The following is a 25,013-nucleotide window of genomic DNA, read 5'->3' as shown; positions in this document are numbered from 1 at the left end:
CATCCTCCAGCTGGCACATCCTGCACGGCCTCAGCCTGGACTCTGTGGCTGCTGTCAGTGTCTCTCCACACTTCTGCAACAACAGCTTCAGCAGCCACAGGTTAGTTTAGCTTTGCTGGTTCCTTCGCACATTGAAACATGACTAAACACAGAGATCTTTCAAGAAACTGCTCCTTTGACGTTTGCATTGCTTGTATTGGTCTCACTTATCATGGTCTTTTATAGGATCTCTGCCTCCCCCTGGTGGACACTGCTGCCACTAACCCACAGACTCAAGGGCTGATATTTCATGTCACTGTTTATAGAAAATATCTCCCAGTGGGAGAATTAAAAAAAAATATAGTTGCTGACGGTCTAAAAAGATAGACAGCGGACCAAACCACTGTAAGGCAGAGAAGGACATAATCTTTCAAACATTAAAAATGCGTTGGACTCACAGTAGAGAACAAGAGATGTTAACTGTTTGTGTACCAAATACATTCACTAGAAGCTGACAGTGGTAATATTTAATTCTTTTGATCAAGATTATTGCTGGGGATAATTCAGTAGCCGCTGGATATTGATACTGTATTTGTGTAAAATTTAAATCAATAGCCTGAACTTTTACTTGCTGAAATCACTGAACTCACCCTGCCTGTATTTGGAACAGGTGTCTGTATGGGCCTTTCATTCCTTTCACACAAAAGTCTTGCTCCGCAAAGATGGGAAATAGGCTACAATCAAACTGTTTATTTGTATAAAAATTAGGCATTTCATTGTTACTGCGCACATTTAATTTAAATATACTGCTATATACACAAAAGTGCAATAACATGTGGTATAATGTGTTTTTTACCAGCAGTATTCCCTTTACTCAGAAGCAATAAAATATTTCTTGTAATGCTCAACTTAAACAGTAATGTAATCACATCAAATATTAAACCAAAGCTATTTGTCACTACCAGGGCGTTACCTTTTATCTCGCTTGTTAAAACAAGTTACCATCAGAGTGCAGATTTCTTGGGTATTTTTCTGAACAGGTATCAGCAGAAACAGTTTTCTTTGTAAAAAAAAAAAAAAACATAGGCTACTCCTTGCTGATGTAGCTAAAAAGTCAGGAGAGACTGCTTTGTTTGGGGGTGTTAGTGAAAGCAGTGTTTCCCATATATCGATTTATATTATATATTCGTGCAGCATGTATTTATGCAGCACCTCTGCTTGCTCTCTCCCTCTCTCTCATTCTGTGGGAAACACTAGAATGTAATATAGTAACGTAACTAGTTACTTTTATCACCCAGTAATAAGTAAATTAATATTATTACTATTTTAAGGAGTAATAAGTAACTAGCAATATATTACAATTTCTGAGTAACACCTTGCACGTTGCACAGGTTGTCTATGAGGTGTGAGTGCTTCTAAGAGTGCTTTGTGTCTCTATAATAATACATAATAAAAATTAAATTGTTTTTTAAGGGTTAAATTTCTATCCATGAAAAAAAGGAAATATTAGAAGGAAAGCATGAAAAAATAAACTGGGAGCCATTTATATGATATCCTCTAATTTCATGCTAATGCTTTAAAAATTAAACTTACAGGTGCTTTAGTATCTTAAACCAGCAGTGGTGGAGGCTCGGGACAACAAGGGGGTGGAAGGCAACAGTAAGGCAGAGACAGCGCCTCCTGACCCGGTACGACGACCGCCATGTCTAGGCCTCTACTCTCAGACCCCCCGGAGAAGCTGCACAGCCAGACGGACTCTTTCCTCACCGCTGCCCGGCTTGTCCGCAGAGGATGGACGGAGGAGGTGAAGAAGACAGGGTGGCAATTCTCCCATTTTGAGTGCTCAGCGAATCAACCCTCTCCCTCCAGGTCAGATGGAAATCTGGGTCCAAAACGTGCAGAGATTTCCACGAAGGGCCGCTGGAGCAGGAGGGTTCCTGTCGAGAACAGCAGGGAGACAGCTGAGAACAGAGAGACCACAGCTGAAAAAAAGGCAGATGAAGCAAAGCAGACAAGTGAAGGCGCATTCTCGGCTAACGCACAAGCAGAAAGACAGATGGATCTCTGCAGTCAAACAGGAATTGTTCGTGTCTGTGCGTCCGGCTGTCGCACCACATGCAGACAGTACAGAAGGTTTAAGGCCCCGATACTACCAGTCATTGCTGAGATTTAGGCTAGCTGCCATTTGTTATCCATTTGGTTATAAGAGTATATCTATCTGCACTTAACGAAATGAATACAATTTGGTGTTGTGACCATGTGATTAAATGGAAGTGTCGTTATGATTTAATGTGTTCATGCTGATTTTGTTAATCAAAAAGCAAATATGTAGCCTACAGTATATGTGGGTTGGTGTCCTGTTCTTGTAAAAATATTATGGGTGCAGCAGAATCGATATTTAAACTAAATTAGTTTTTGTTATCTGAACACAGCCTTTTTATGGCATGTTACAGCTGAATTGTCTATGAAGATTCTCAGTCATCCAGGTCATAGTTTTCCAACGAAAGGTTAAAATGAAGGGCAACTGGACTTGGTTGAAGCTACTGGAAGACGTTTCGTCCCTCATCCAAAGGACTTCTTCAGTTCTGACTGACTGGCAGGGAAACTCAGCTATTTAACCTCAGTGGGGTCGTTATCCCGGGTCATCGATACCGCTGGTTCGTTAGTGTTCCTTGTTGCTGTGACGACAGTCGTTACAGTCGTTGAGACTACCTGTGGCCGAGACTGAACGACCATCGTTGGTATCTTCACCTGAGGCCAATAGGTTACGTTTGTTGAGTTTCCTCCTTGAGAACACTGCAGCACAGAGCGGAAAACATACCAACAAGCGCCCAAGCCAGAGAGAAGGAACAGAACCACCTGAAGGGGGCACTTACAGCCTGTGGAGACCCTAAATGGACCTTTGTGAAAACAGCCACAAGATCCAAGAAGAACAAAACTACAGGGGAGGAAAAGAAGGTCAAACGCAACAACATTGTGATTCCATACGTGTCTAGAGTATCAGAGAAACTCAGGAGGATTTTTAACAAACATAACATCCCTGTGTTTTTTAAACCCAAGAACACACTAAGACAGATGCTGGTCCACCCCAAAGACCGCACACCCAAACACAAGAAAAGCAATCTAGTGTATGCGGTCCAATGCAGTGAGGAATGCACAGACCTGTATATTGGGGAGACTAAACAACCACTACACAAACGCATGGCTCAACACAGAAGGGCCAACTCCTCAGGTCAAGACTCTGCAGTCTACTTACATCTGAAGGACAGAGGACACTCGTTTGAGGACCACCAGGTGCACATTTTAGACAGAGAAGATGGATGGTTTGAAAGAGGTGTCAAGGAAGCATCTACACCAGGGTGGAGAAGCCGTCATTGAACAGGGGAGGGGGTCTACGCCACCACTTATCCCCCACTTACAATGCTGTCCTTTCATCACTTCCCAGGAAACTCAACAAACGTAACCTATTGGCCTCAGGTGAAGATACCAACGATGGTCGTTCAGTCTCGGCCACAGGTAGTCTTAACGACTGTAACGACTGTCGTCACAGCAACAAGGAACACTAACGAACCGGCGGTATCGATGACCCGGGCCAACGACCCCACTGAGGTTAAATAGCTGAGTTTCCCTGCCAGTCAGTCAGAACTGAAGAAGTCCTTTGGATGAGGGACGAAACGTCTTCCAGTATCTTCAACCAAGTCCAGTTGCCCTTACTGAGCAAAAGTCACAGCGGGGTAATCGGGCTCGGCAGGTCTGTAAGACACAGGACTGTTGATGGGGACGCAGCCGTGGCCCTGAGAATGCTGCTGGTGGCCCTGAAAGCACAGGGGACAATAGACTGTTATCATGTACAGTTTAATGGAACATTTTTATTCAGGTTTCTGTTTATTAAATCAGATCCACCTACTTAGTTCAGAGTCAATTTTAGATGTCCTGCTCCTCATCCTCCTCCATCACTAGGAGATGAAATAAAAAACAATGATAATTTGTGTATTAGGTGCATTAAAATGTTTACGGCTCCAAAGCCAACAATATTGTCCCCCTCTGAGGCCACTGGTGGTGCAGGCGTCCTGGAGAAGAGGTCCTCCCCCAGGTCCTCATTTTCCTGAAAAAGCCAGACCATTGGAACAACTAAAGACATTTACTGTCATTTTAATTTATCACAGTTAGTTATGATAGTTTCAGTTGTCGTTCTTTTGTAAACGTTTTCATTTTATTTCAGTTAACAATGTTTTTTCACACCTAGTTTTCGTTAACGATTATAAACCTGGTCTGAACTTAGTTTTACGACAGTCGGAACTCTGCACATTAACGTGACACAACATCTTCCTGTGAGAACACAGAACATTTGTCAAGTTTCCGTAGTGTAGTGGTTATCACGTTCGCCTAACACGCGAAAGGTCCCCGGTTCGAGACCGGGCGGAAACACTGTTTACTTTTCGCTTCCGATGCAAGACAATTGTTTATAACACCTAAAATAAGCAAAATACACTCCATATATCATTTACACGTAGCTTCCTGAGTCTTTTGGTCTTTACACCAACCTCTTCAACCAGCTGAGTGACGGGTTCTGTGCTCACATATGAAGTTTGCACATGCAGAGTTCATAAACACACAGGACTTCATCACATTGATCGTTCTCCAACAAGCAGGTCACTAAATCAGCGCCACCTTGTGATCTAAACTGCAACTGACTTGACTCATGACTCCTGACAAATTCCGTTTTGAGATTACTCTCAGCGGAGCTTCCTCGTTAGTATAGTGGACAGTATCTCCGCCTGTCACGCGGAAGACCGGGGTTCGATTCCCCGACGGGGAGAAACTTATTTTCCTTCTTAACTGAAGGAAAGCCTCAGATGTGATTAATATGAAAATCCATCCACACTATGAACATCTCATATGACCCGAAATCCCCTTTACTCTATGTCAGAGTAAGTAACGCTAGAAGCCAGCTGGGTTGTTGTCCCTGTTGTTGTGGATCCTGTAGTTTCCATTATTGTGGAGTCCTTTCTTTACGATAAAGGAACTCAAAATTAAAATATGGCCACAGACGTTCTCACGAGAAGTTCCGAATATATATAATAAAAAATTTTTTTAAATCACCTGCTGTATAATACTTTTTAGATTATAGTGTGTTTAATTACTTTGAACTTTTACCACGGTTTACCGTTAAACCGGTAATTGTTTTAATCCCTAGCTGAAAGGTTCATGACTGAATTTAAAAAATGAGTGAACAAACAGAGCCAGGAGGTGTAGAGGACAATCTCTTAAGCTAGAAGCCCTTCGAACAAGAAGTGGTTTGAATCCATCTGTGGCTCAACATGTTTTGCTGTGGAGTGACTGCATAACTCCAAAACAACAACACCTAAAGGGAAATTTTATTGCAGATCTGTGAAGAAATCATGGAAACAATCGATATTTTAGGATGATAAGACGTATCAATCATGAGGTTTTGTACCTTATGATTAAAAGGTTAGACATTAATGCTACTTTTACCTGCTGCTATTGCTAAAAGTTGCATTAAACTTACTAATAATCAACTTTATTTCTATACCATAATTGCTTCATAAAATAATTAAAAAACAAGCTTGTTGTATTTCCACAGTTTTACTTATGAAAGGCCTCTATTAGGTGTAAAGCTCAGCATATGAATATATAGATGTTTGATTGTTTAATTTTCTATAACTGTTACTACCCAAGTAAAGACACACATCACATAATGCTTTCAAGATATTTTATTGAAACAGCTGAAACCTGAATAATTAAACACACAAAATTATAACACACAGGAGATGCAACACGACACTGCCAGCCTCACTGTCTAATGTTATGTTGTTAGATTGAATTGCTAGACTTGGATCGACCTCACTTGCATGGAGCAAGACGTCGACTTTGTCTGTCAACAATCGGTTGCTGTGAAAGACCACAAACTAACCACCGCACAGAATATTAAGAATATAAAATGCTTTGGGAGTCAGCTGTCCACGACAGACCTGAACCAGCCGAGGGACCAGCACAAAAACAAGATCCGGTTTTAACACAAGTACACCGATGACAGAATCAAACCCACTAAGACAACAACTACAACAGAACTCAGAGCTTAACTGGCGACAGATGAAAACCATACATGTTTTTTTAATGAACATAAACATTGATTCCACCCAAAATATTTAGATTTTAATTTATGCTTAAAGGTTTTACCTCTTTTACAAAGAACTTATGTTATGATGCAGATTTATAGCAGATATTTGTTTCATCAATCACTCTCAATAATAACATAAAGTCTGTTAAATCACATTGATTTTAATATTTTCCATGTTTAAGTCATATTTAGATGAGTCTAAAAATATATTTGCCTATAGAGAGACCCATTATGTGTAACTTAAATAAAAAATAAAAGGAAGCTCTTAAGTCCTAAATTTCCAAATAAAACACAAAGCTGATGTTAAAACCTCAGTTTTAATTAATAATGGCCTGAATTCAGATGACAATAATTACCCAGAAAATATTTTAAATAACGTTTAAATATCGAATAAAAGTTATATGTATTGTCACTTGTAGATCTCGTGCTGCATTTGATGCTTGTATGTTGTTTCTCAAATGTAAGTCACTTTGGATAAAAGCATCTGCAAAATGAGTAAATGGAACTGACCTGATCAAAGTTATTTCAATAAGTCAGGTCTCTGTACAGCAGAGGGGAGAAACAGGACTTTCTGTTGTCAGTTCTTTCATGTTAAATATAACATTTGGTGGAAATAGAAAGTCTTTTCCAGCAGATAATTTTACTCTGATGAACAGCTGATTTCTGACTCATGGTGTCAGGAACAATTCTTGTGCAATAACCCAGAAACTCTGCCTCTAATCAGCCACCTGTTTACTGGCTAACACTTATTATTTATTCACCATTCTCTACTTCAGTGCTGTTCATACTGTTGTCATATTGTAGATACTGGACCTACCTCAAGTCATTACTCCTGCACAAAATACTTATTTATTCCTGCATCCTTTGCACTCTGCTCACTGCACTATTTGTCAATATGTCTATATTGTTTTTGTTCATAGTGTGTATATTTGTGTTGTCTACACTGAAGTCTGTGTATGGTTTTATTTTTATTATTGGGATTTTGTATTTTTGTATGAGTAAGCACATCGTGGGCAATCCAGAGTCAAATTCCTCGTATGCGTTCACATAACTGGCAATAAAGCTGATTCTGATTCAATCTGTGACAGGAGTCCATCCAACCGTCCAAAGTTATTACAATAAGTCAGGTCTCTGTACAGGAAAGAAATTGCAGGCTACTTTCTGTTCTGTCATGTTAAATGTAACATTTGGTGGAAACGGAAAGTCTTTTCCAGCAGATCCATCTGTGACAGGAGTCCATCCAACCGACTGAGTCCCCGACAGCAACCGTGTGTTTACCCCCACAGAAAACGTCTCTGATTAAAGCTAAATTAATCACATTACTGCAGTTATTTCAGTTTTATTTTATCCCTACACGTCTCCGCTTACTGGAAAACCACGGTCACATTTAATAGAAATTCTTTTTAGTCATTTTTAGAGACGAAATGTGAAGAAAACTCGCCGCAAGTTGTCCAAAGTGATGGTGTGTTGGAGAGGTTTGAAGCATCCTGGGATTAAATGAACGAGTCCTGGTCGCCAAACACGAACTCAGTCTGAAGCGAAGAACTTTTTCTCACTCATAAAATTACATTTATGGTCTAAAACGTTCGTCTTCTGTGTATTTTATCGCCAAAATGCGGAAGAGAAAACACAAGTGTCGCCACATTTGCGGCGGGCGGCGGAGCGGCTGCGTGTGTTGCCTCTCCACGGTTCTCATGTGCTTTATAAGTCCCGCCTCCTCTCAGCTCGGACACCTTCAGACAAACACAGCAGACAGAGACGCAGAGATGGCGGAAGAAGCTCCAGCAGCGGCCCCGGTCAAAGCCCCGGCTAAAGCCCCGAAGAAGAAGGCGGCTCCCCGTCCCAAGAAGGAGGGCCCGACCCTCCCGAAGCTCATCATCAGCGCCGTGGCTGAGTCCAAGGAGCGCAAGGGGATCTCGCTGGCGGCCATTAAGAAGGTTCTGGCGGCAAAAGGCGTCGATGTGACCAAAGCCAACAAACGCATCAACACCGCCGTGACTAAGCTGGTGACCGGAGGAACCCTGGGACAAACTAAAGGGACCGGGGCCTCCGGCTCCTTCAAGCTCGCCAAGAAGGAGCCCAAAGCCGCCAAACCTGTCAAGAAAGCGGCGCCGAAGAAGAAAGCTCCCGTTAAAGCCAAGAAGCCCGCAGCCGCCGCCAAGAAAGTTACAGCGGCCAAGAAACCGGCAGCTAAGAAGCCAGCGGCCAAGAAACCGGCAGCGGCAGCAGCGGCCAAGAAGTCCCCGAAGAAGAAGGCACCGGCGAAGAAAGCCGTGAAAAAGCCGCTAGCGAAGAAGAGTCCCAAGAAGACCCCCGTTAAAAAGCTCAAGGCGGCCAAGAAGCCCGCTGCCAAGAAAGCTCCGCTAAAGAAAACTGCAGCCAAGAAGACCAAGAAGTGAAGCGGCTCTTTAATCCAGCACTCAGTGCACCAAAGGTTCTTTTAAGAACCACCACAGCTTCACTAAAGAGGCTTCCTCATTTATTAGTACAACTAAAACACCTTGTTACACTCTGAGCTGCCAGCTGAGCCCCAAATAACACAATATAAATAATTATATAACATGTAACAGTAACACAGAGCACTGAGATAATATCTGTAACATAGCATCATAGACCAACTGTGTTTTCTACATTAATCACTTCTATATTTTTTACTTTATCATGTTACTCTTCATCTTTCCACGTGTTTTTATTGGGAGTAAAATGCGTAACAAAGCTAAACTGGGTTTCATTTGCACATCAGGAGTCCTGGTCGGCTGCTGTTCTGGAGGGTCAGGCTGAAGCCCACAGAGCCTGGAGCTCGTTGGACGACGCCGAGGTGATCGCTGTTAAAACTAAACTGGCACCAGTCAAATCATTATTTTACAAGTTTATTATGTAAGTAATGTTTACAGAGAAGTTGGAATTTAAAAAGAAAAAAAAGTTACATATCAGTTTTTGTCAGTAGGCTATATGTTTGTCAAAATCAAACCAAAAAGAAATAGCATGAAAATTCAAACCTCTCTCTTTTATCAGCTGTTTCACCAACAAGATGTTATTTTTTACACCAAACAGGTGACAGGTGAGTTTATTAACATCCAACTTAGAATGAACTTTATACAGACAATTAAAATATAGGTTACATTTAGAATTAGTTTATAAATAGATTTAATACCATTATTTTAATTTGTAGATAAGTGAAATGAATGTTCAGTGGAAAGGAAATAATTTATATAATATATATATATATATATATATATATATATATATATATATATTTACATTAAGGGGAGCCTTAAGACCAGTTATGCAATTGTTTCGAGAGAAAGATCTTACCCCATGTGGAATAAAAGTTTTTCCTGAAAAATACATTTGATTAAATACACATTAATTTGTCAACTGTAGGTATTTATTTCACTTTATAATATGTTGCCCTGAGCACGGCCTTCTTAAAGATACAAAAAAAATAACAAAAATGTTCTTTAATGTGTCAGAAAATAGACATTGAGCTGAGAGGGGGCGTCTTACCCCACTTTACCCTGCATTTGTTTAAATGATGGTTATAATGTAATAACATAATGCATGACAACTAAATGTAACTAGAAAATTTGCACTTCCTGCAGAAGGTGTGTGTGAATGCTGAAGCTGGAACGAACTTGCAAAAAACTGCGGAAAAATGCTGAAGAGTTTAATTCAAATGCACAAAAAATTGCGAAACACCGCAGAAAATGCAAAAAAGCTTAATTCAAATGCACAAAAATACGGCAAAAGATTGCAGAAAATGCAGAAGCAATTTAATCAAATGCAAAATTAAGTATTAGGGTTGCAATTCACTGAAAAAGAGCTTGGAAGCTAAAATAAGTTGCTAAAATGATGAAATGTGTTATACTGTAATAAATGGAAATTGAAATGAGTCGGTCAAAAGAAAAAAGATAGAGGGACAGAAAGTTAAGGGGGAAACAGGCAGACAGTTAAGGGGGAAGACAGGCAGGCAGGCAGGCAGGCAGGCAGGCAGGCAGGCAGGCAGGCAGGCAGGCGGGCGGGCGGGCGGACGGACGGACGGACGGATGGACGGAAGATAGATCTGCTCCTGATCCTTCACACTTCAGGACCTTGGTGGTCTGGTGACTGGAGGTATAGCTGTCGTTGTACAGGGACGAGAGCAGAGGGGAAAGAACACAGCCTTGAGGGGAACCAGTGCTGACAGTCCAGGAGTCAGACACATGTTTTCCCAGCTTCACCTGCCACTTGCCGTTGGACAGTTAGTCTGTGATATGTAAAAGTTGAATACTGCCTATTATGTATCAAAACTGTTGAGCTTTTTAAGGTTCAATAAGGTCAAGAAGGCTCAAGAAGCTGGGTGTCACATCCTGCAGTGAAAGGTACTGTGTTTGGGCTTTTATTTTGAAACAATAGGTCAGATAGGACATAACACAAACAATAGGTGGTCTTGTCACCATCGAGGGATTTTATCTTGAAAAATCAGCCTCATCCTGAATTCCCTGTTAAGATGCTTTAACTGTCTGTGGTTTTAATTTGGAAGAATTTGGTTTCCGGAGAACTATTGAGAAGCCTTTTTCAACCTGACTAAGATTAACACAATAGGGCTTTTATTTTGTAATTTGTGTGTGTGTGTTTCTGTGTGTGTGCTTGTGTGTCTGTCAATCAAACTGACCTGATTACATCATCTCAATCAGCTGAGTGCCTACATTCTAAAGTAGTAGTAGTAGTAATAGTAGTACCAAGTTGTAGTAGTAGCACAAAGTATGCTGAAGTTATCGAAGGCCAAAAAACATACGGAAGAATAATAATAAAGCTTTGGATAACAATAGTGTGAATGCCTTCAGCCTTCAGCCTTCAGCATTCACACTAATGAACCTTCAGATCTCACTTCTTGTGTTTATGTGTCTGCTGCTGGAACAGATGCTGTCTGTTCTGATCTCCTTACTTTTGACCAAAAGGGGGAAACAGCGCCACCAAAATCCCGCTTGTGGCCAAAAATATATGACACCCGTAGTGACAAGTATTGCTATAGAGAATGTATAGAAGAGAGGGGGGGGGGGGGTCATGGTAGAGAATCAGTTTCCGTAGTGTAGTGGTTATCACGTTCGCCTCACACGCGAAAGGTCCCCGGTTCGAAACCGGGCGGAAACATGATGTTATTTCTTTGTAAAATATGATCAGTAGTTCAACGTTTGGCCCAGAACTGTGTGTTCCTGAAGGTGACGCTCACTAACAGCTCATTGTCAAATCTTAGTTGAGTTCACACAGCATAAAACCAAGGTTACTATAGTTTTGCATTTTTTCTTAGTTTTTATTTTGTTTAAAGCAGGTTTGCTAGTTCAAGTTTTATTTTTTGAAAATGCTTAGTCTAGTAAATAACCCCAATTTAACTCTATTTTTATTCACTTCCTTTCCTTTCTTTTCTCATCACTGATTGGCTCCTGCTGTCACCTTTCATTCCTCCTCATTGACCTGAGTGAGTTCACCTGGTCACACTTTATTTAAGGATTGCACTGCCTTTCACTTCCACATGGGGGCTTTTTTCCCCTCAGTATGTTGACAAATGCAACCTTTAAGTTGGAAGAAATAAAACGTTGTTCAAAGGATATTCCAAGTTTCCTGGCTTACTTCTGTGCATTCTGACTGATGCCCCCACTGAAGATGGTAAACGTATTATTTAGATTTTATAAGTTTCAGTGTTCGTTTTAGTCTTGATCGCTGCATGATCCAACACAAGAGGAGCTGACAATCACTGTACTCTGGGTGAGTTATTGTTCTTTTGTAAACACTTATTTTATTTCAGGAAATGTTTTTTCACACCTAGTTTTTGTTAACGATTATAAACCTGGTCTGAATTTAGTTTTGGACGGTCAGAACACTGCACATACGCATGAAAGACCAATTTCTTGTGTGTTCCTGAAAGCATCACCTTCACATTCGCTTAACACGCAAAAGGTCCCCCGGTTGGAGGCCGGGCAGAAACATGGTTTACCTTTTGCTTCCGATCAAAGAGAATTCTTTGTAAAACTTCAAATAAGCAAAACACACTCCACATGTCACTTACACGGAGCTTCCCGAGTCTTTTGCAGAGTGATGGGTTCTGTGCTGGAAGTGCTTCAAGTTTAACATGCAGAGTTGATCATTCTCCACCAAGCAGCTCAATAAACAGAACAAACGGTGCCACGTTGTGATCTGAACTGCAGCTGACTTTAATGCAGTGCCGCCTGAGGGGTCGAAGGTTACAGGCATTCAACCTTTGTTTTCAGCCTTGCCGCTTATGTGCAGAGATTTCTCCAGATTCTCTGAATCTTTTGATGATATTATGGAGCATAGATGATGAAATCCCTAAATATCTTGCAATTGCTCGTTGAGAAACGTTGTTCTTAAACTGCTGGGCTGTTTGCTCACACAGTTGTTCACAAAATGGTGAACCTCTCCACATCCTTGCTTGTGAATGACTCCTTTTATACCCAATCATGACGCTCACCTGTTTCCACTTAACCTGTTCACCGGTGGAAAGATCCAAACAGCTGTTTTTTGAGCATTCCTCAACTTTCCCAGTCTTTTGTTGCCCCTGTCACAGCATTGCTTCGAACAGCACTGTCCATGTTGCAAACACTGTTGGTGCGCTCGGCCAGACTTACAGAACTGGATCTGTTCTGCCACTTTAAAGTAGACGACAAAGGAGAGCCAGTGTTTGGGGAAATAACTCGTGCTGAATCCTTTCTAATGTGTGTAAGACGTCTTACAGTAAAGAACTTTGATGAGCATTTTTATGCCTATGCTATAAAAAAAGTAAAGAATTTGAAATGATCAAGCTGTCTGATGCAGTCAGGCCTTTTAGACATAATCAATAATCAATACACATGAACTATACTTAAACCCGAGGTACAAGATTGTTTAGTTCTCAAGAAGGCAGATGGTCCTTATTGTCTTTGAACGTGTAATGAATCCACTAATTTATTCATTTTCAAATTAACAATGTAATTTCAACTGTTAATGTAATTGACAATTTAAAGACGCCTAAAGGTTTTATTGTACATGTATTTAAAATGTGTTTGCACTATTTTCAACTATGTTATGTTGGAAACACTTCCCATGTAGTGTAAAGGTACAGTTATGATGTAGTCATCTAAGTCATCGCATGCTTTGGTTTTTTATTACATCCTAAATCAAAAACTCAGGCAAACTTGTTGTTTTATGTATGTATGTTATATATCCTATATGTTTTTAGGAATTGCATGAACGTGTCGAGTTGAGCGGTAACATTTTGTTGTGCTCATGTATTCTGTAGCCTGTCGACATTTCACCGTTGATTAAATGGCTTTTTTTCACATATCTTTCTCTCCATTAGTTCCTGGCAACAACATTTACTTGTGTTGCACGTTTGCAGTTTTTGGTCGTCAGCTACACCGCGGTGTGTTAAATGACCCGACACAACTTGTGTTAAAATGACACATTTGTGTGTTAAAAAAGTTTACACATCTATTGTGTTGAATTTGACACTATCCGTGTTGTCCCTGAACACACTCTGTACATGTGTTTAAATTCTGCACAACACATTTTTAACATCTGAGTCTATAGACACTAAACAAAATGTAGTCTTGGTCGGAAAAATTTACTCTTACCTCAAAATCTTGATAACCACCGTGCCAGATCAGGGAGGAAGCAGGTAAGAACTAAAATGATCACCTAACTATCTTATGTGTAATTGGTGTTGTTACAACCCGGTCTGCCTCAGTGAAGCTTCATCAGGGGCCATTCTGCAGGTCCAACAATTATTTTCTGGTGGTTATTGGTTGCAGTAAGAATGTAGTTTATTAGCTGTCTTCTCTCTTTCAGCAGCGCTCTAATACTCTGAAAATGTTCTATTTTAACAGTTTGTTCAATTTTTATATTTAACTTCTCACAGGCTGTAGCCAATTTCTGTTTTTAAATAGGCCTACTTTTATAAGAAATCTGAAAATGACGGCAAATCATTTGTTCAAAACAAGACATTTCCAATATTGTAAGCAGCCTGATGTGAAGGAGATTCATTTTGGCATAAAGTCATAATTGCTGAACTCAGCGATCAGATTTCAGCTTATTTGAACTTGTTGATGAAATATTAAGTTTCTGTAAATAAGATATTTTCTTACTGTGAGCATCAGTGTTTGAATATGTAGTGGTTTTCGTGAACATAATCCATCAAAATACATGAACATGATCAGAGGAAGGAGCTCTTGAGCTTTAGTGAGGAGGCTCTTAAAAGAGCCGTTGTGGTGTAAAGAGGTGTGGGGGGAGTTTAAGCCCTCTCTCCGCGGATGCGTCGGGCCAGCTGGATGTCTTTGGGCATGATGGTGACCCTCTTGGCGTGGATGGCGCACAGGTTGGTGTCCTCGAAGAGGCCGACCAGGTAAGCCTCGCTGGCCTCCTGCAGAGCCATGACGGCGGAGCTCTGGAAGCGCAGGTCGGTCTTGAAGTCCTGAGCGATCTCCCTCACCAGGCGCTGGAAGGGCAGCTTGCGGATCAGCAGCTCGGTGGACTTCTGGTAGCGGCGGATCTCTCGGAGAGCCACGGTACCGGGCCTGTAGCGGTGGGGCTTCTTCACTCCGCCGGTGGCCGGGGCGCTCTTACGGGCAGCCTTGGTGGCCAGCTGCTTCCTGGGAGCTTTTCCTCCGGTGGATTTACGGGCGGTCTGCTTGGTTCTGGCCATCGCGTCTCGTTTCTCTAAACAGGAGAAAAGTGTAGTGAAGAGAGGAGCCGCGCTGCTCTTAAACTGCGGGACCGGCTGCGAAGCGGTGACGCTGCTTCAGACCTCCGGCTCCTGATTGGTGAGGGGCCCCTGCTGGAGCTCAGCACCGCCTAGAGGAGCGACCCACCGCCTGAATCTCCGCCGCTTATTGGCGGAAAATCCCTTCAAACTTTCCGCCTAAACGCAGAGCGGGCCGCCCTCTGCTGCTCTGCAGGAAGCCTCTTTCCTGGTTGGTCTGGAAGAAACCGTCCCGCGCGCTGCGCGGACATATAAAGGAGGGTTTTGGCTGCCGGGGCCACATTTTCTTTGAGTCTCTACTCTAGAAAGATCACACGATGTCTGGAAGAGGTAAAACCGGAGGCAAAGCCAGAGCAAAGGCAAAGACCCGCTCCTCCCGCGCCGGGCTGCAGTTTCCCGTCGGCCGTGTCCACAGACTGCTGCGTAAAGGAAACTACGCGGAGCGCGTCGGTGCCGGAGCCCCCGTGTACCTGGCGGCGGTGCTGGAGTACCTGACCGCTGAGATCCTGGAGCTGGCCGGAAACGCCGCCCGCGACAACAAGAAGACCAGGATCATCCCCCGTCACCTGCAGCTGGCCGTCCGCAACGACGAGGAGCTCAACAAGCTGCTGGGCGGAGTCACCATCGCTCAGGGCGGCGTGCTGCCCAACATCCAGGCGGTCCTGCTGCCCAAGAAGACCGAGAAGCCCGCCAAGAAGTAAACAACAACAACAACAAACAACACAACGGCTCTTTTAAGAGCCACACATCTCAAACTAAAGACACACTTCCTGCTCTGACTTATAATTCATGATTAGAGTTTCTGTAGCTCCAAAGATTCTCTTAATCTCATTCCTGACCTTTAAAAATGCATAAATGTGAATTGGGCTAAATAACACTACCCCAATAACTAAACAAACTAAATACTGTTTCCACCAGTTAACATTAGGTGATGATGGTACTGGGAGACCCCAGTGTGTCCCTGAGCAACACACTTAACCCTTAGTTGCTCCAGAGGCCTCATAAGTGGCTTTGGAAAAAAGCCTCAGCTAAATGAATAAATGTATGGAAAGATCAAATCTCTGGGCTTTATGATTTACAGCCATGTTGTCACATTAACAAAAATCTTGCAATGTTGTATTTATATGGTTGAATGTGTTTCCTCTGATTCACTTTGGCCAAAAGCATCAATTAACTAAGGTAGTCCAAACTAAAAGCAATGAATACAATTCAATATTTATGGAATATGAGATTAATTACACTAAGGTTCTTTTTTAGTAACAGCATTATTTAAAATATTATTTATATGTTAGATTTCTTAAAATGTAAAGTAAAAAACGTAATTCAATATTTATACATACAAATAAAAAGAAACCATTACACTTGTGTCACTACATAGTTTAGTTGTATGAATCATATTATCAAGTTGTTCACGCTCGGTCAGATACTCCAGTAGTATCCTACAGGCATGTTTCTAGTATTAAGCTGGTTCAGTCGTTCCTTTAAGGTTCAGTGTGTTCATGTGCTCTAAAGTCAAAATGTGGCGTCAACATGGATGCTACTACAAAGATGTGCTGGATTATCATTATCAGAACATTTACAACGCACATAGTTAGACAGCAAACTAACCTTTAGAACCACATTACAAATTACATGTTTGCAAAATATCTATATGCAATATGTGACTTATCAGGAATCAGTGCTTCTTTATTCTCATGTACAATTTATTTCTCTTTTTGCAATAAATATTTAAGGAGGTAAAGTTACTGATTACATGAATACACAACCTTCCCTTTCCTTTGGTGGCCGACACGATCTGTTGGCTTTTGTGATTTCTCTTCTATCTTTAATAAACCAGTCAACTACTACTACTCACCTACTTCTTCACTCAATCAATATCATATATGTAATATGATATTAATGTATTGTGGACATTTGTCTCCGTTTGTGTATTGATTATTCAAAATTAACCAGTTTACAGCCTTTCGCCAGATGTCAGCTGGGATTGGCTCCAGCCAATAAAAATATGATTTTGTGTAAGTTTTCTTATAAAATAGGTAGACCAACGTGAAAATAATTCAATTAGATAATCAAAAGGAATCATTTTTGTCTTTAAGATGGCTGCTAAAGATGTAGGAGGAGCCGCTGAGTTTGGCCCCGCCCAGTGGAACTCGCGCCTTCTGTCCTCTTTTACGTCTGGAGATAAGATGTAAAAAGCGCGTGTCGACCCTCAAATTCATCAGTTTGTTCAACGAAGAAACCTGAAAGATGAGCGGAAGAGGCAAAGGAGGAAATTGAAGTCCATTATTAGTAGTTTACTAATCGACAGTGATCAAAACAAACAAAAAACAGTTTTTAAATCCTAAAAACTCCACTGCTGCCTGGAATAAGGGGAGCTAGCCGGGGACATGGCGTCTTTTGGCTCCCGCTTTTCCCAGAATTGGGCCAGGCTGAAATTCACAGCGGAAGGAGAGCCTCCATCTCGTGACTATGTGGGCAAGGAGCTGCTGTTTAAATCCCATGTGATCAACGCAAAAGACGTTTACTCTTTTATCGCTCTACCTAACAGACGAGAGTTCGAACTGTGTTTCTTTCAAGAATCTGCACTCCGACGCCTTTTTGAGCATTATGCAGCAAACGCAAATTAGGGCAATTGGAAAAACTGGCAAGTTGAATCATCTGTTGCTCTTGACATGGTTAATATAGTGGTTAATTTCTGGACAGGCCGAGTGTCGGATCAAGATATGAAGCTGTATTTGAGCCGATCAAGTCTTTAGACCGGTTTGGAATACAACGAGATAATCAAAACCAAAGGAAGAGCATCCCGAACTCCATCTCACTTGGTCCCTACAGCGGCCGCATTTTCTACCCCAGTCAGGTGGCGCGATGTTTTATCTGCTGTAGCGCCGGGCACCAAGTAAAGGACTGCAAGGAAGTGAAGTGCTGGAGATGCGGGAGTCTGGGCCATAAAGCCAAAGACTGTGACAACCCTGCAATATGCAGTCTGTGTGGAGGAGGAGGGCATTCTTATTTCCAGCGCCCCCACTCCTACAGCAACAAAGCTCGAGCACAGAGGAAGTCACAAACACAGACCCCACAAGAGGGCGCCCACGATCCACAGACGACAGCCCCAGTGCAGAGCTCCTCGCGGCCAACACAAAGAGCCGTGAACATGGCTCCTGTGGTCCAGAGACCAGAGAAGATGGTGACTCAACCAGAGCTGGCGCAGAGAACCGAGAGGATGGAGGCAGGGATACGACTGCCCTTTGGAAGAGGGAGAGGCCGAGGGAGAGGCTTCGATGCAGCCATAAAGAGACATCCTTCAGCAACTGGAGGAAGAAAACAGCGTCTCCAACATCCGTCGGCCGTGAACATCGGAGAGGCGGCATCCACAGACAGACAGCAACTGCAGCAACGACAGGAGGTGGACGGAGAGATGAAGTCCCTGCTGGACCAGGCAGCTGAGGTCAGTCTGCCTTTCATTTACTCCTCTGATTCCTCTGACAGTGGAGAAGAAGGAGGTCTGGAGGATGGTCCAGGGGGTCAGGGAAAGGAGGAGGAGGAGGTCTGGAGGATGGTCCAGGGGGTCAGGGAAAGGAGGAGGAGGAGGTCTGGAGGATGGTCCAGGGGGTCAGGGAAAGGAGGAGGAGGAGGTCTGGAGGATGGTCCAGGGGGTCAGGGAAAGGAGGAGGAGGAGGAGGACGAAACATCTGACTCAGCGAGCGAAGAACCAGGCTTGTCTGGCATCCAGGCCCTCAGCAGTGAGCTGGACTCCAGTGGAGGGGAGGACTCCCCTGCTGCAGAACAACTAGAGGAACATGTGAGTGTTACCCAAAAGAGACAAACGTCACCTCTGACAAAAATCAAGGTCTAAATGAAAGTATCTGTTTGATTTTGCATCTCTGGATATGACACCTCTCTCAATATGACCTTACTTTCAATTACCACATGTAATTTGAGAGGCTCTTAGAGAACAGAACTAGGAAAATGACCCTTCTTAACTCACGGTATGATATTATATGCACACAAGGATTAAGATTGATAACGAATGAAGATAAAGCAGATGTAGCTTCTATGTGGACAAAAGGTCCGTCTATTATTTCGATTGGCTGTGATAAAGCTGACTGTGTAGGTATCTTTTTTTTTTAAAAACAGAGCGGATATTATTAAAACTAGAGAAATTATTCCAGGGAGAATTTTATTAGTTGATTGTTTTTATGAAAGTGTCAAAATGAGAATTATAAATGTGTATATACTCCTCCTGACTCCTCAACCAAACTGCACGAGTTATTAGTTGTGGGATATCATACCGTCCTGTGTGGAGACTTTAACGTTTACACAGACGCTAATGATCGAATCCACTTTCAGCCCCTCAGGTCCTGTAGAGAAGGACGGGCACTTAAACATATGAGTGAATCTTGTAAAAGATGTTTTAAAACTAAGGTACTGGTGAATTCTGATCACTTAGCTGTTGAAACTCTTCTGCGCTTTGGTAAAACGGAGACAAAAGGCTATTGGAAATTAAATGTTAATTGCTTAAATACTCATTATGTAGTTGCAGAATTGAAGAATGAAATCAAAATCGTAAAGGACTAAAGAACATTTTAACCAAATCAGATATTTGTTTATGGGAGATCATGAAAGAAAGACTTGGACTTTTTTTAAAAATTTAAATATATAATAAAAATATGGAGTTTTAATGTTGAAATATGTGGACCTAAAACGGAAGAAGAAAAAAACATTCTCAGTGAAACTGAATCAGAATTGACCCGTATGAACAATGATGTGTCTCACTGGCTCTGTTTACAGGCAGGGTTAGACAATAACATAGCAGCCTCTGGTAATGCTCAAGGCTTAATAAACATGCACAAAAAGAAACAAATACATCGCCGGAATTAGAAATGATAATGGGCAAATTAATTAAAGACGAGCAAACAAAAAGGGAAACTGTTAGAGAACTGTGTGAAAAAATGTACAAGAAAATAAATACAAATGAGGCTCAATTAAAAACATTTCTTGATCCCATTCAAATGCATGGTGCTAGCCAAAATTCATTAAGTGAAGCGATAACTGTAGATGAAGTTAAACAAGCCATCCTGGAATTAAATAAAGGTAAAGCACCAGGTCCAGATGGACTTCCTAGTGAATTTTATCAAACATGTATAGATGACATCTCAGTTTTTAACGAGGGCATCAACACAGGCAAATTACACAGCTCATTTTATGATGGAGTTATATCACTTATTTATAAGAAAGGAGACCCTCAGGAAATACATAATTGGAGACACGTCACTTTGATGAATGTAGACTATAAAATTCTTGCAAAAATAGTTATGAATAGACTAAATGATACCGTGGGGAAAATAATTGAAAAAGAACAGACCTGTGCAATTAAGGGAAGGTTGATGTGGGATAATTTAGGGATACTGAGAGACATAACTAGCAATACCGCAGGGGAAGAATTCTTTATTATAGGCCTTGACCAGAAGAAAGCCTTTGATTTTATATCTCGTGAATATCTGTGGGAGGTTTTAAAAGTTTATGGTTTTAAGCAAGGTTTTATAGATATGGTTAAGTTATTATATTTTCAGTCAGCAGTTCAAATTAATGTGAACGGAGTTTTAACAGACAAATTTAAAATTGAGAGAGGAGTTAAACAAGGTTGCCCCTTATCAGCTGCCCCTTACGTGTTAGCTGTAAATCCATTATTGATGAGAATCAAGAACGATGATAGGTTGAGTGGCACCAGAACCAGTAGTGGGGAGCGGGCGGTCGTTCTGGCATACGCTGATGACATCACTGTTGTTGTTAAAAATCAAAATGAAATGGATATAATAAATGAACACCTCCAACTGTCCATCTTTTTTTTTTTTTTGCACTTGTATAATAACAAAGGTTTAAGTAATTATGGTGTTTTATTAATTCTATTTAACACAGAAATGAAGTATGACAACATTGTCTTTTGAATATCTTGTGACGTCACATGTTACTTCCTCTATCTATTGTGTAAGGTAGCCCGCCAGCAAGATTTGAGGACATTTTATTTCATGTTTATGAATGAATTTTATTATTTTGGTTTTATATTCAGTACATAGAAATCTACATCCATCTATTTTAGATCAGTGACTGTTTTCCTTTATTAGCAGAACCAGCACAGCTGAACATGATACAAACATCATTTCTCACTGTATTGCTCACAATATCAAGGTTTGACCCACAATTTTATACCATCAAATGCTCGACTACAGACAAACGTACAGGGTTAATGCGCAGCAGGTCATTTGAGGTACGCAACAAATATTAAGCTTTTAAAACAACATTTATGTCGGTATCAAATATGGGGAAAAGATCCAGGTAAATAAAAGATGTTGATCTGTTTTTGATATTGAAAGAAGTCGTCCTTGAAATCTCTAATATAATAATATAGCACCATGTCATGGCCTTTAGACCAGTCAGCTATATTCCAAGAATGAATGTAAAAACACACTCAGTCTAATAGTTAGATCCCACAATTCATTGTGTTTGTGCAGCCTAATAAAAAGCAAATACAGGTTTTATACAAGGTCCTACATTAACAGTGTTTCTGAGTTCATCCACTAGACGGCGCTATTGTTCAAAGATTGTTGTTACAAGTCATGTTGCAAAGTGGGACAGAGTGTTTGAAGAGGTAGAAATCCAAGGTGTCAATATCACAACGTATAAATACTTCATCACACGTAAAATCCAGTACTTAAGTAAAATTACTAAAGTAAAAGTAGCCTACTGACCTCGCAAAATGACTTCCTTTAATCCATTAAACAGAAAGTGAAAACAATGTAGTTAAAGATTAGGCTGAACATAGCCTGGATAATTTTTTCTGTAGGACTCAGTTAGAGGCAGTACAATCCAATCATGTGAGATTTATCACTCAAAGTTTGGATACTTTTATCCGGAAATGAAGGATTATTAATTAGTTAACGTGTAACGTGTCAAGTTATGAGAACAAAACCACAATTTAAACAAATGAATAATCAATATATGGGGAACAAAGCACATTTAGCTGGTGCTTTTTATCCAAAGAGACTTACAATCACTGTAAATGTCAGAGGACGCACTCCTCTAGAACAATTATGGGTTAAGTGTTTTGCTCCGGGACTCATTGGTTGATTTGTCACAGTGGGGAATTGAACCTGCGTCTGATTTAAATTCCACTAAACATACAGAGTGAAACGGATCAAACCACTTTACTACACAAATTGTTGTAATTGTGCACATAGAGTTCCTTCTAAATTGGATGTTAAACTCTTATATCAGTCATCTCGTTGGTGTCTTACCTTCAAACACAAATGTTTGTTTGAATGTTTGATAAAAGAGAAAGGTCACTTGCTGCCACACATCAAATACCTGTTTGAGACTATAGAAATTAAAATGAAGCAGTTACAATTTTACTCCAATTGTTTAGCATGTTCTTGATTTTCTTACTTACGCTACAATCTTTTGGGGGTTTTACAATAAATGTTTTTATATTGTCAAGTATTTTTAAAGCAACCTGTAGTTGGAAAAAAAAATTATCACTAGAGTAGATTTATTAGGCATTTTACCAACTTTACAATATTGGGACACCATCTGATATGATACTAATAACACATGTATGTATAATATAAGTATAGTTGTGTTGTCTAATTGCAGCTCAGAGTGGGTTTGTTGTGTAACAAGGTGTTTTAGTTGTACTAATAAATGAGGAAGCCTCTTTAGTGAAGCTGTGGTGGTTCTTAAAAGAACCTTTGGTGCACTGAGTGCTGGATTAAAGAGCCGCTTCACTTCTTGGTCTTCTTGGCTGCAGTTTTCTTTAGCGGAGCTTTCTTGGCAGCGGGCTTCTTGGCCGCCTTGAGCTTTTTAACGGGGGTCTTCTTGGGACTCTTCTTCGCTAGCGGCTTTTTCACGGCTTTCTTCGCCGGTGCCTTCTTCTTCGGGGACTTCTTGGCCGCTGCTGCCGCTGCCGGTTTCTTGGCCGCTGGCTTCTTAACTGCCGGTTTCTTGGCCGCTGTAACTTTCTTGGCGGCGGCTGCGGGCTTCTTGGCTTTAACGGGAGCTTTCTTCTTCGGCGCCGCTTTCTTGACAGGTTTGGCGGCTTTGGGCTCCTTCTTGGCGAGCTTGAAGGAGCCGGAGGCCCCGGTCCCTTTAGTTTGTCCCAGGGTTCCTCCGGTCACCAGCTTAGTCACGGCGGTGTTGATGCGTTTGTTGGCTTTGGTCACATCGACGCCTTTTGCCACCAGAACCTTCTTAATGGCCGCCAGCGAGATCCCCTTGCGCTCCTTGGACTCAGCCACGGCGCTGATGATGAGCTTCGGGAGGGTCGGGCCCTCCTTCTTGGGACGGGGAGCCGCCTTCTTCTTCGGGGCTTTGGCCGGGGCTTTGACCGGGGCCGCTGCTGGAGCTTCTTCCGCCATCTCTGCGTCTCTGTCTGCTGTGTTTGTCTGAAGGTGTCCGAGCTGAGAGGAGGCGGGACTTATAAAGCACATGAGAACCGTGGAGAGGCAACACACGCAGCCGCTCCGCCGCCCGCCGCAAATGTGGCGACACTTGTGTTTTCTCTTCCGCATTTTGGCGATAAAATACACAGAAGACGATCGTTTTAGACCATAAATGCAATTTTATGAGTGAGAAAAAGTTCTTCGCTTCAGACTGAGTTCGTGTTTGGCGACCAGGACTCATTCATTTAATCCCAGGATGCTTCAAACCTCTCCAACACACCATCACTTTGGACAACTTGCGGCGAGTTTTCTTCACATTTCGTCTCTAAAAATGACTAAAAAGAATTTCTATTAAATGTGACCGTGGTTTTCCAGCAAGCAGAGACGTGTGGGGATAAAATAAAACTGAAATCGCTGCAATAATGTGATTAATTTAGTTTTAATCAGAGACGTTTTCTGTGGGGGTAAACACACGGTTGCTGTCGGGGACTCAGGCGGTTGGATGGACTCCTGTCACAGATGGATCTGCTGGAAAAGACTTTCCGTTTCCACCAAATGTTACATTTAACATGACAGAACAGAAAGTAGCCTGCAATTTCTTTCCTGTACAGAGACCTGACTTATTGTAATAACTTTAAGCAGCTTCAGTTTGAATCCAGACCAGCTTTCTGTCTGATTTGTTCAGGTTAAGTTTCTGAATGATATATTGAGAGGGATTTATGAATCTGCTATAAATCTGCATAACATAAATTCCTCGTAAAAGAGGTAAAACCTTTAAACATAACGTAAATAAAATCTAAATATTTTGGGTGAAATCAATGTTGATGTTCATAAAACAAACCATGTCTGATAGTAGATCTGGTAGTTCTATTATGGTCTAATTTTTAAACTAAATCATAGACTGTGTAAAAATAAAAACATTAAGGTGAAATGTCTCTCTTTAAAACTTGCAAGCTCAGAAAATCAGATACAGCAAATCAAAGGTTATTAATGATCAAACTTACACACAGGTTCCAAATCCACCATCAGATTTATTTATATAACCAAAAAATAAATCTGTTTCAGCTGCCTTTATATTCTGTACTACAGAACAACAAATTACAACATACACCATGGACCACTTGTACTAACTAGTAGTGGTGTGACGAGACACTTAAACCCCCGATATACTTCTGCTTTTTAACTTGACACGCAAACAGGCATTGTTCACATTCTTGCCTGCGTAGTTTGCGTGCACCTGGAGGATTAAACGTAAATCCATTAGGGGGCAGATCAGGGCCGGATCATCCTTCACTGACACCGGATTATCTTCCTTAACCACCATTTTAATGAGGCATCATAACGATCTCGGTAATTGCAGACCAGCTTCTGGAGTTTTATTCTAAACATCCTGCCTATGCCCCAAAGGAACACACGTGGTAGCCTTTTTGCATCCGCAAAAGTGTATTTAAAAGCAAGTATGTGGGGGGGCTTTGGCTCACGAGATGAGGCAAGACACCATATTCAGTCCCTCCAGGATTCCGTAGACCTTTTTATTGATTGCGGATAAAATGTTTAAAAAAAAATCTAATGATAATATTTTTTTTTATTGCGGACGAAACGAAACTAACTGAAAATACTTGTGATCAGGCAGAAATCTCACCACAATCCACACAGATACTAATTTCAGCACCTCCAAAAAAGTCTCATCAGGTTGAAATCATGCGATCCTGTTACTGTAGATAAC

At 41.4% G+C, this 25,013-nt stretch overlaps 4 protein-coding genes and 2 non-coding genes across 6 annotated transcripts; 4 read left to right on the top strand and 2 right to left on the bottom strand.

Moving 5' to 3' along the window:
• Positions 1 to 4,334: 4,334 nt before the first annotated feature.
• Positions 4,335 to 4,407, top strand: trnav-aac. Its single transcript has one exon. It is a non-coding gene; the product is annotated as a tRNA-Val (tRNA).
• Positions 4,408 to 7,859: 3,452 nt separating this feature from the next.
• Positions 7,860 to 8,674, top strand: LOC119896128 (histone H1-like). The gene has a single exon (XM_038709617.1). It carries the CDS (start codon positions 7,888 to 7,890, stop codon positions 8,518 to 8,520), a length of 633 nt encoding a protein of 210 aa, XP_038565545.1. The 5' UTR covers positions 7,860 to 7,887; the 3' UTR covers positions 8,521 to 8,674.
• A 2,507-nt stretch (positions 8,675 to 11,181) lies between these two features.
• On the top strand, positions 11,182 to 11,254 carry trnav-cac. Its single transcript has one exon. It is a non-coding gene; the product is annotated as a tRNA-Val (tRNA).
• A 3,040-nt stretch (positions 11,255 to 14,294) lies between these two features.
• LOC119894946 (histone H3) lies at positions 14,295 to 14,831 on the bottom strand. The gene has a single exon (XM_038707668.1). It carries the CDS (start codon positions 14,796 to 14,798, stop codon positions 14,388 to 14,390), a length of 411 nt encoding a protein of 136 aa, XP_038563596.1. The 5' UTR covers positions 14,799 to 14,831; the 3' UTR covers positions 14,295 to 14,387.
• A 76-nt stretch (positions 14,832 to 14,907) lies between these two features.
• On the top strand, positions 14,908 to 15,842 carry LOC119894949 (histone H2A-like). The gene has a single exon (XM_038707671.1). The coding sequence runs from the start codon at positions 15,173 to 15,175 to the stop codon at positions 15,554 to 15,556; it is 384 nt and encodes a 127-aa protein (XP_038563599.1). The 5' UTR covers positions 14,908 to 15,172; the 3' UTR covers positions 15,557 to 15,842.
• A 5,762-nt stretch (positions 15,843 to 21,604) lies between these two features.
• LOC119894952 (histone H1-like) lies at positions 21,605 to 23,278 on the bottom strand. Its single transcript, XM_038707673.1, has one exon. The coding sequence runs from the start codon at positions 23,261 to 23,263 to the stop codon at positions 22,631 to 22,633; it is 633 nt and encodes a 210-aa protein (XP_038563601.1). The 5' UTR covers positions 23,264 to 23,278; the 3' UTR covers positions 21,605 to 22,630.
• Positions 23,279 to 25,013: the final 1,735 nt, after the last annotated feature.

Source organism: Micropterus salmoides, unplaced genomic scaffold, assembly GCF_014851395.1.
Source record: "Micropterus salmoides isolate LMB-PRFRI ecotype aquatic unplaced genomic scaffold, ASM1485139v1 Ms_hic_scaffold_9, whole genome shotgun sequence".
Classification (NCBI taxonomy): domain Eukaryota; kingdom Metazoa; phylum Chordata; class Actinopteri; order Centrarchiformes; family Centrarchidae; genus Micropterus; species Micropterus salmoides.
This window is presented reverse-complemented; position numbering and strand designations above follow the sequence as displayed.

Bases quoted from the DNA above. Each gene is read 5' to 3' on its own strand.
- LOC119894952 (XM_038707673.1), bottom strand. From the start codon at position 23,263: ATGGCGGAAGAAGCTCCAGCAGCGGCCCCGGTCAAAGCCCCGGCCAAA.
- LOC119894949 (XM_038707671.1), top strand. From the start codon at position 15,173: ATGTCTGGAAGAGGTAAAACCGGAGGCAAAGCCAGAGCAAAGGCAAAG.
- LOC119896128 (XM_038709617.1), top strand. From the start codon at position 7,888: ATGGCGGAAGAAGCTCCAGCAGCGGCCCCGGTCAAAGCCCCGGCTAAA.
- LOC119894946 (XM_038707668.1), bottom strand. From the start codon at position 14,798: ATGGCCAGAACCAAGCAGACCGCCCGTAAATCCACCGGAGGAAAAGCT.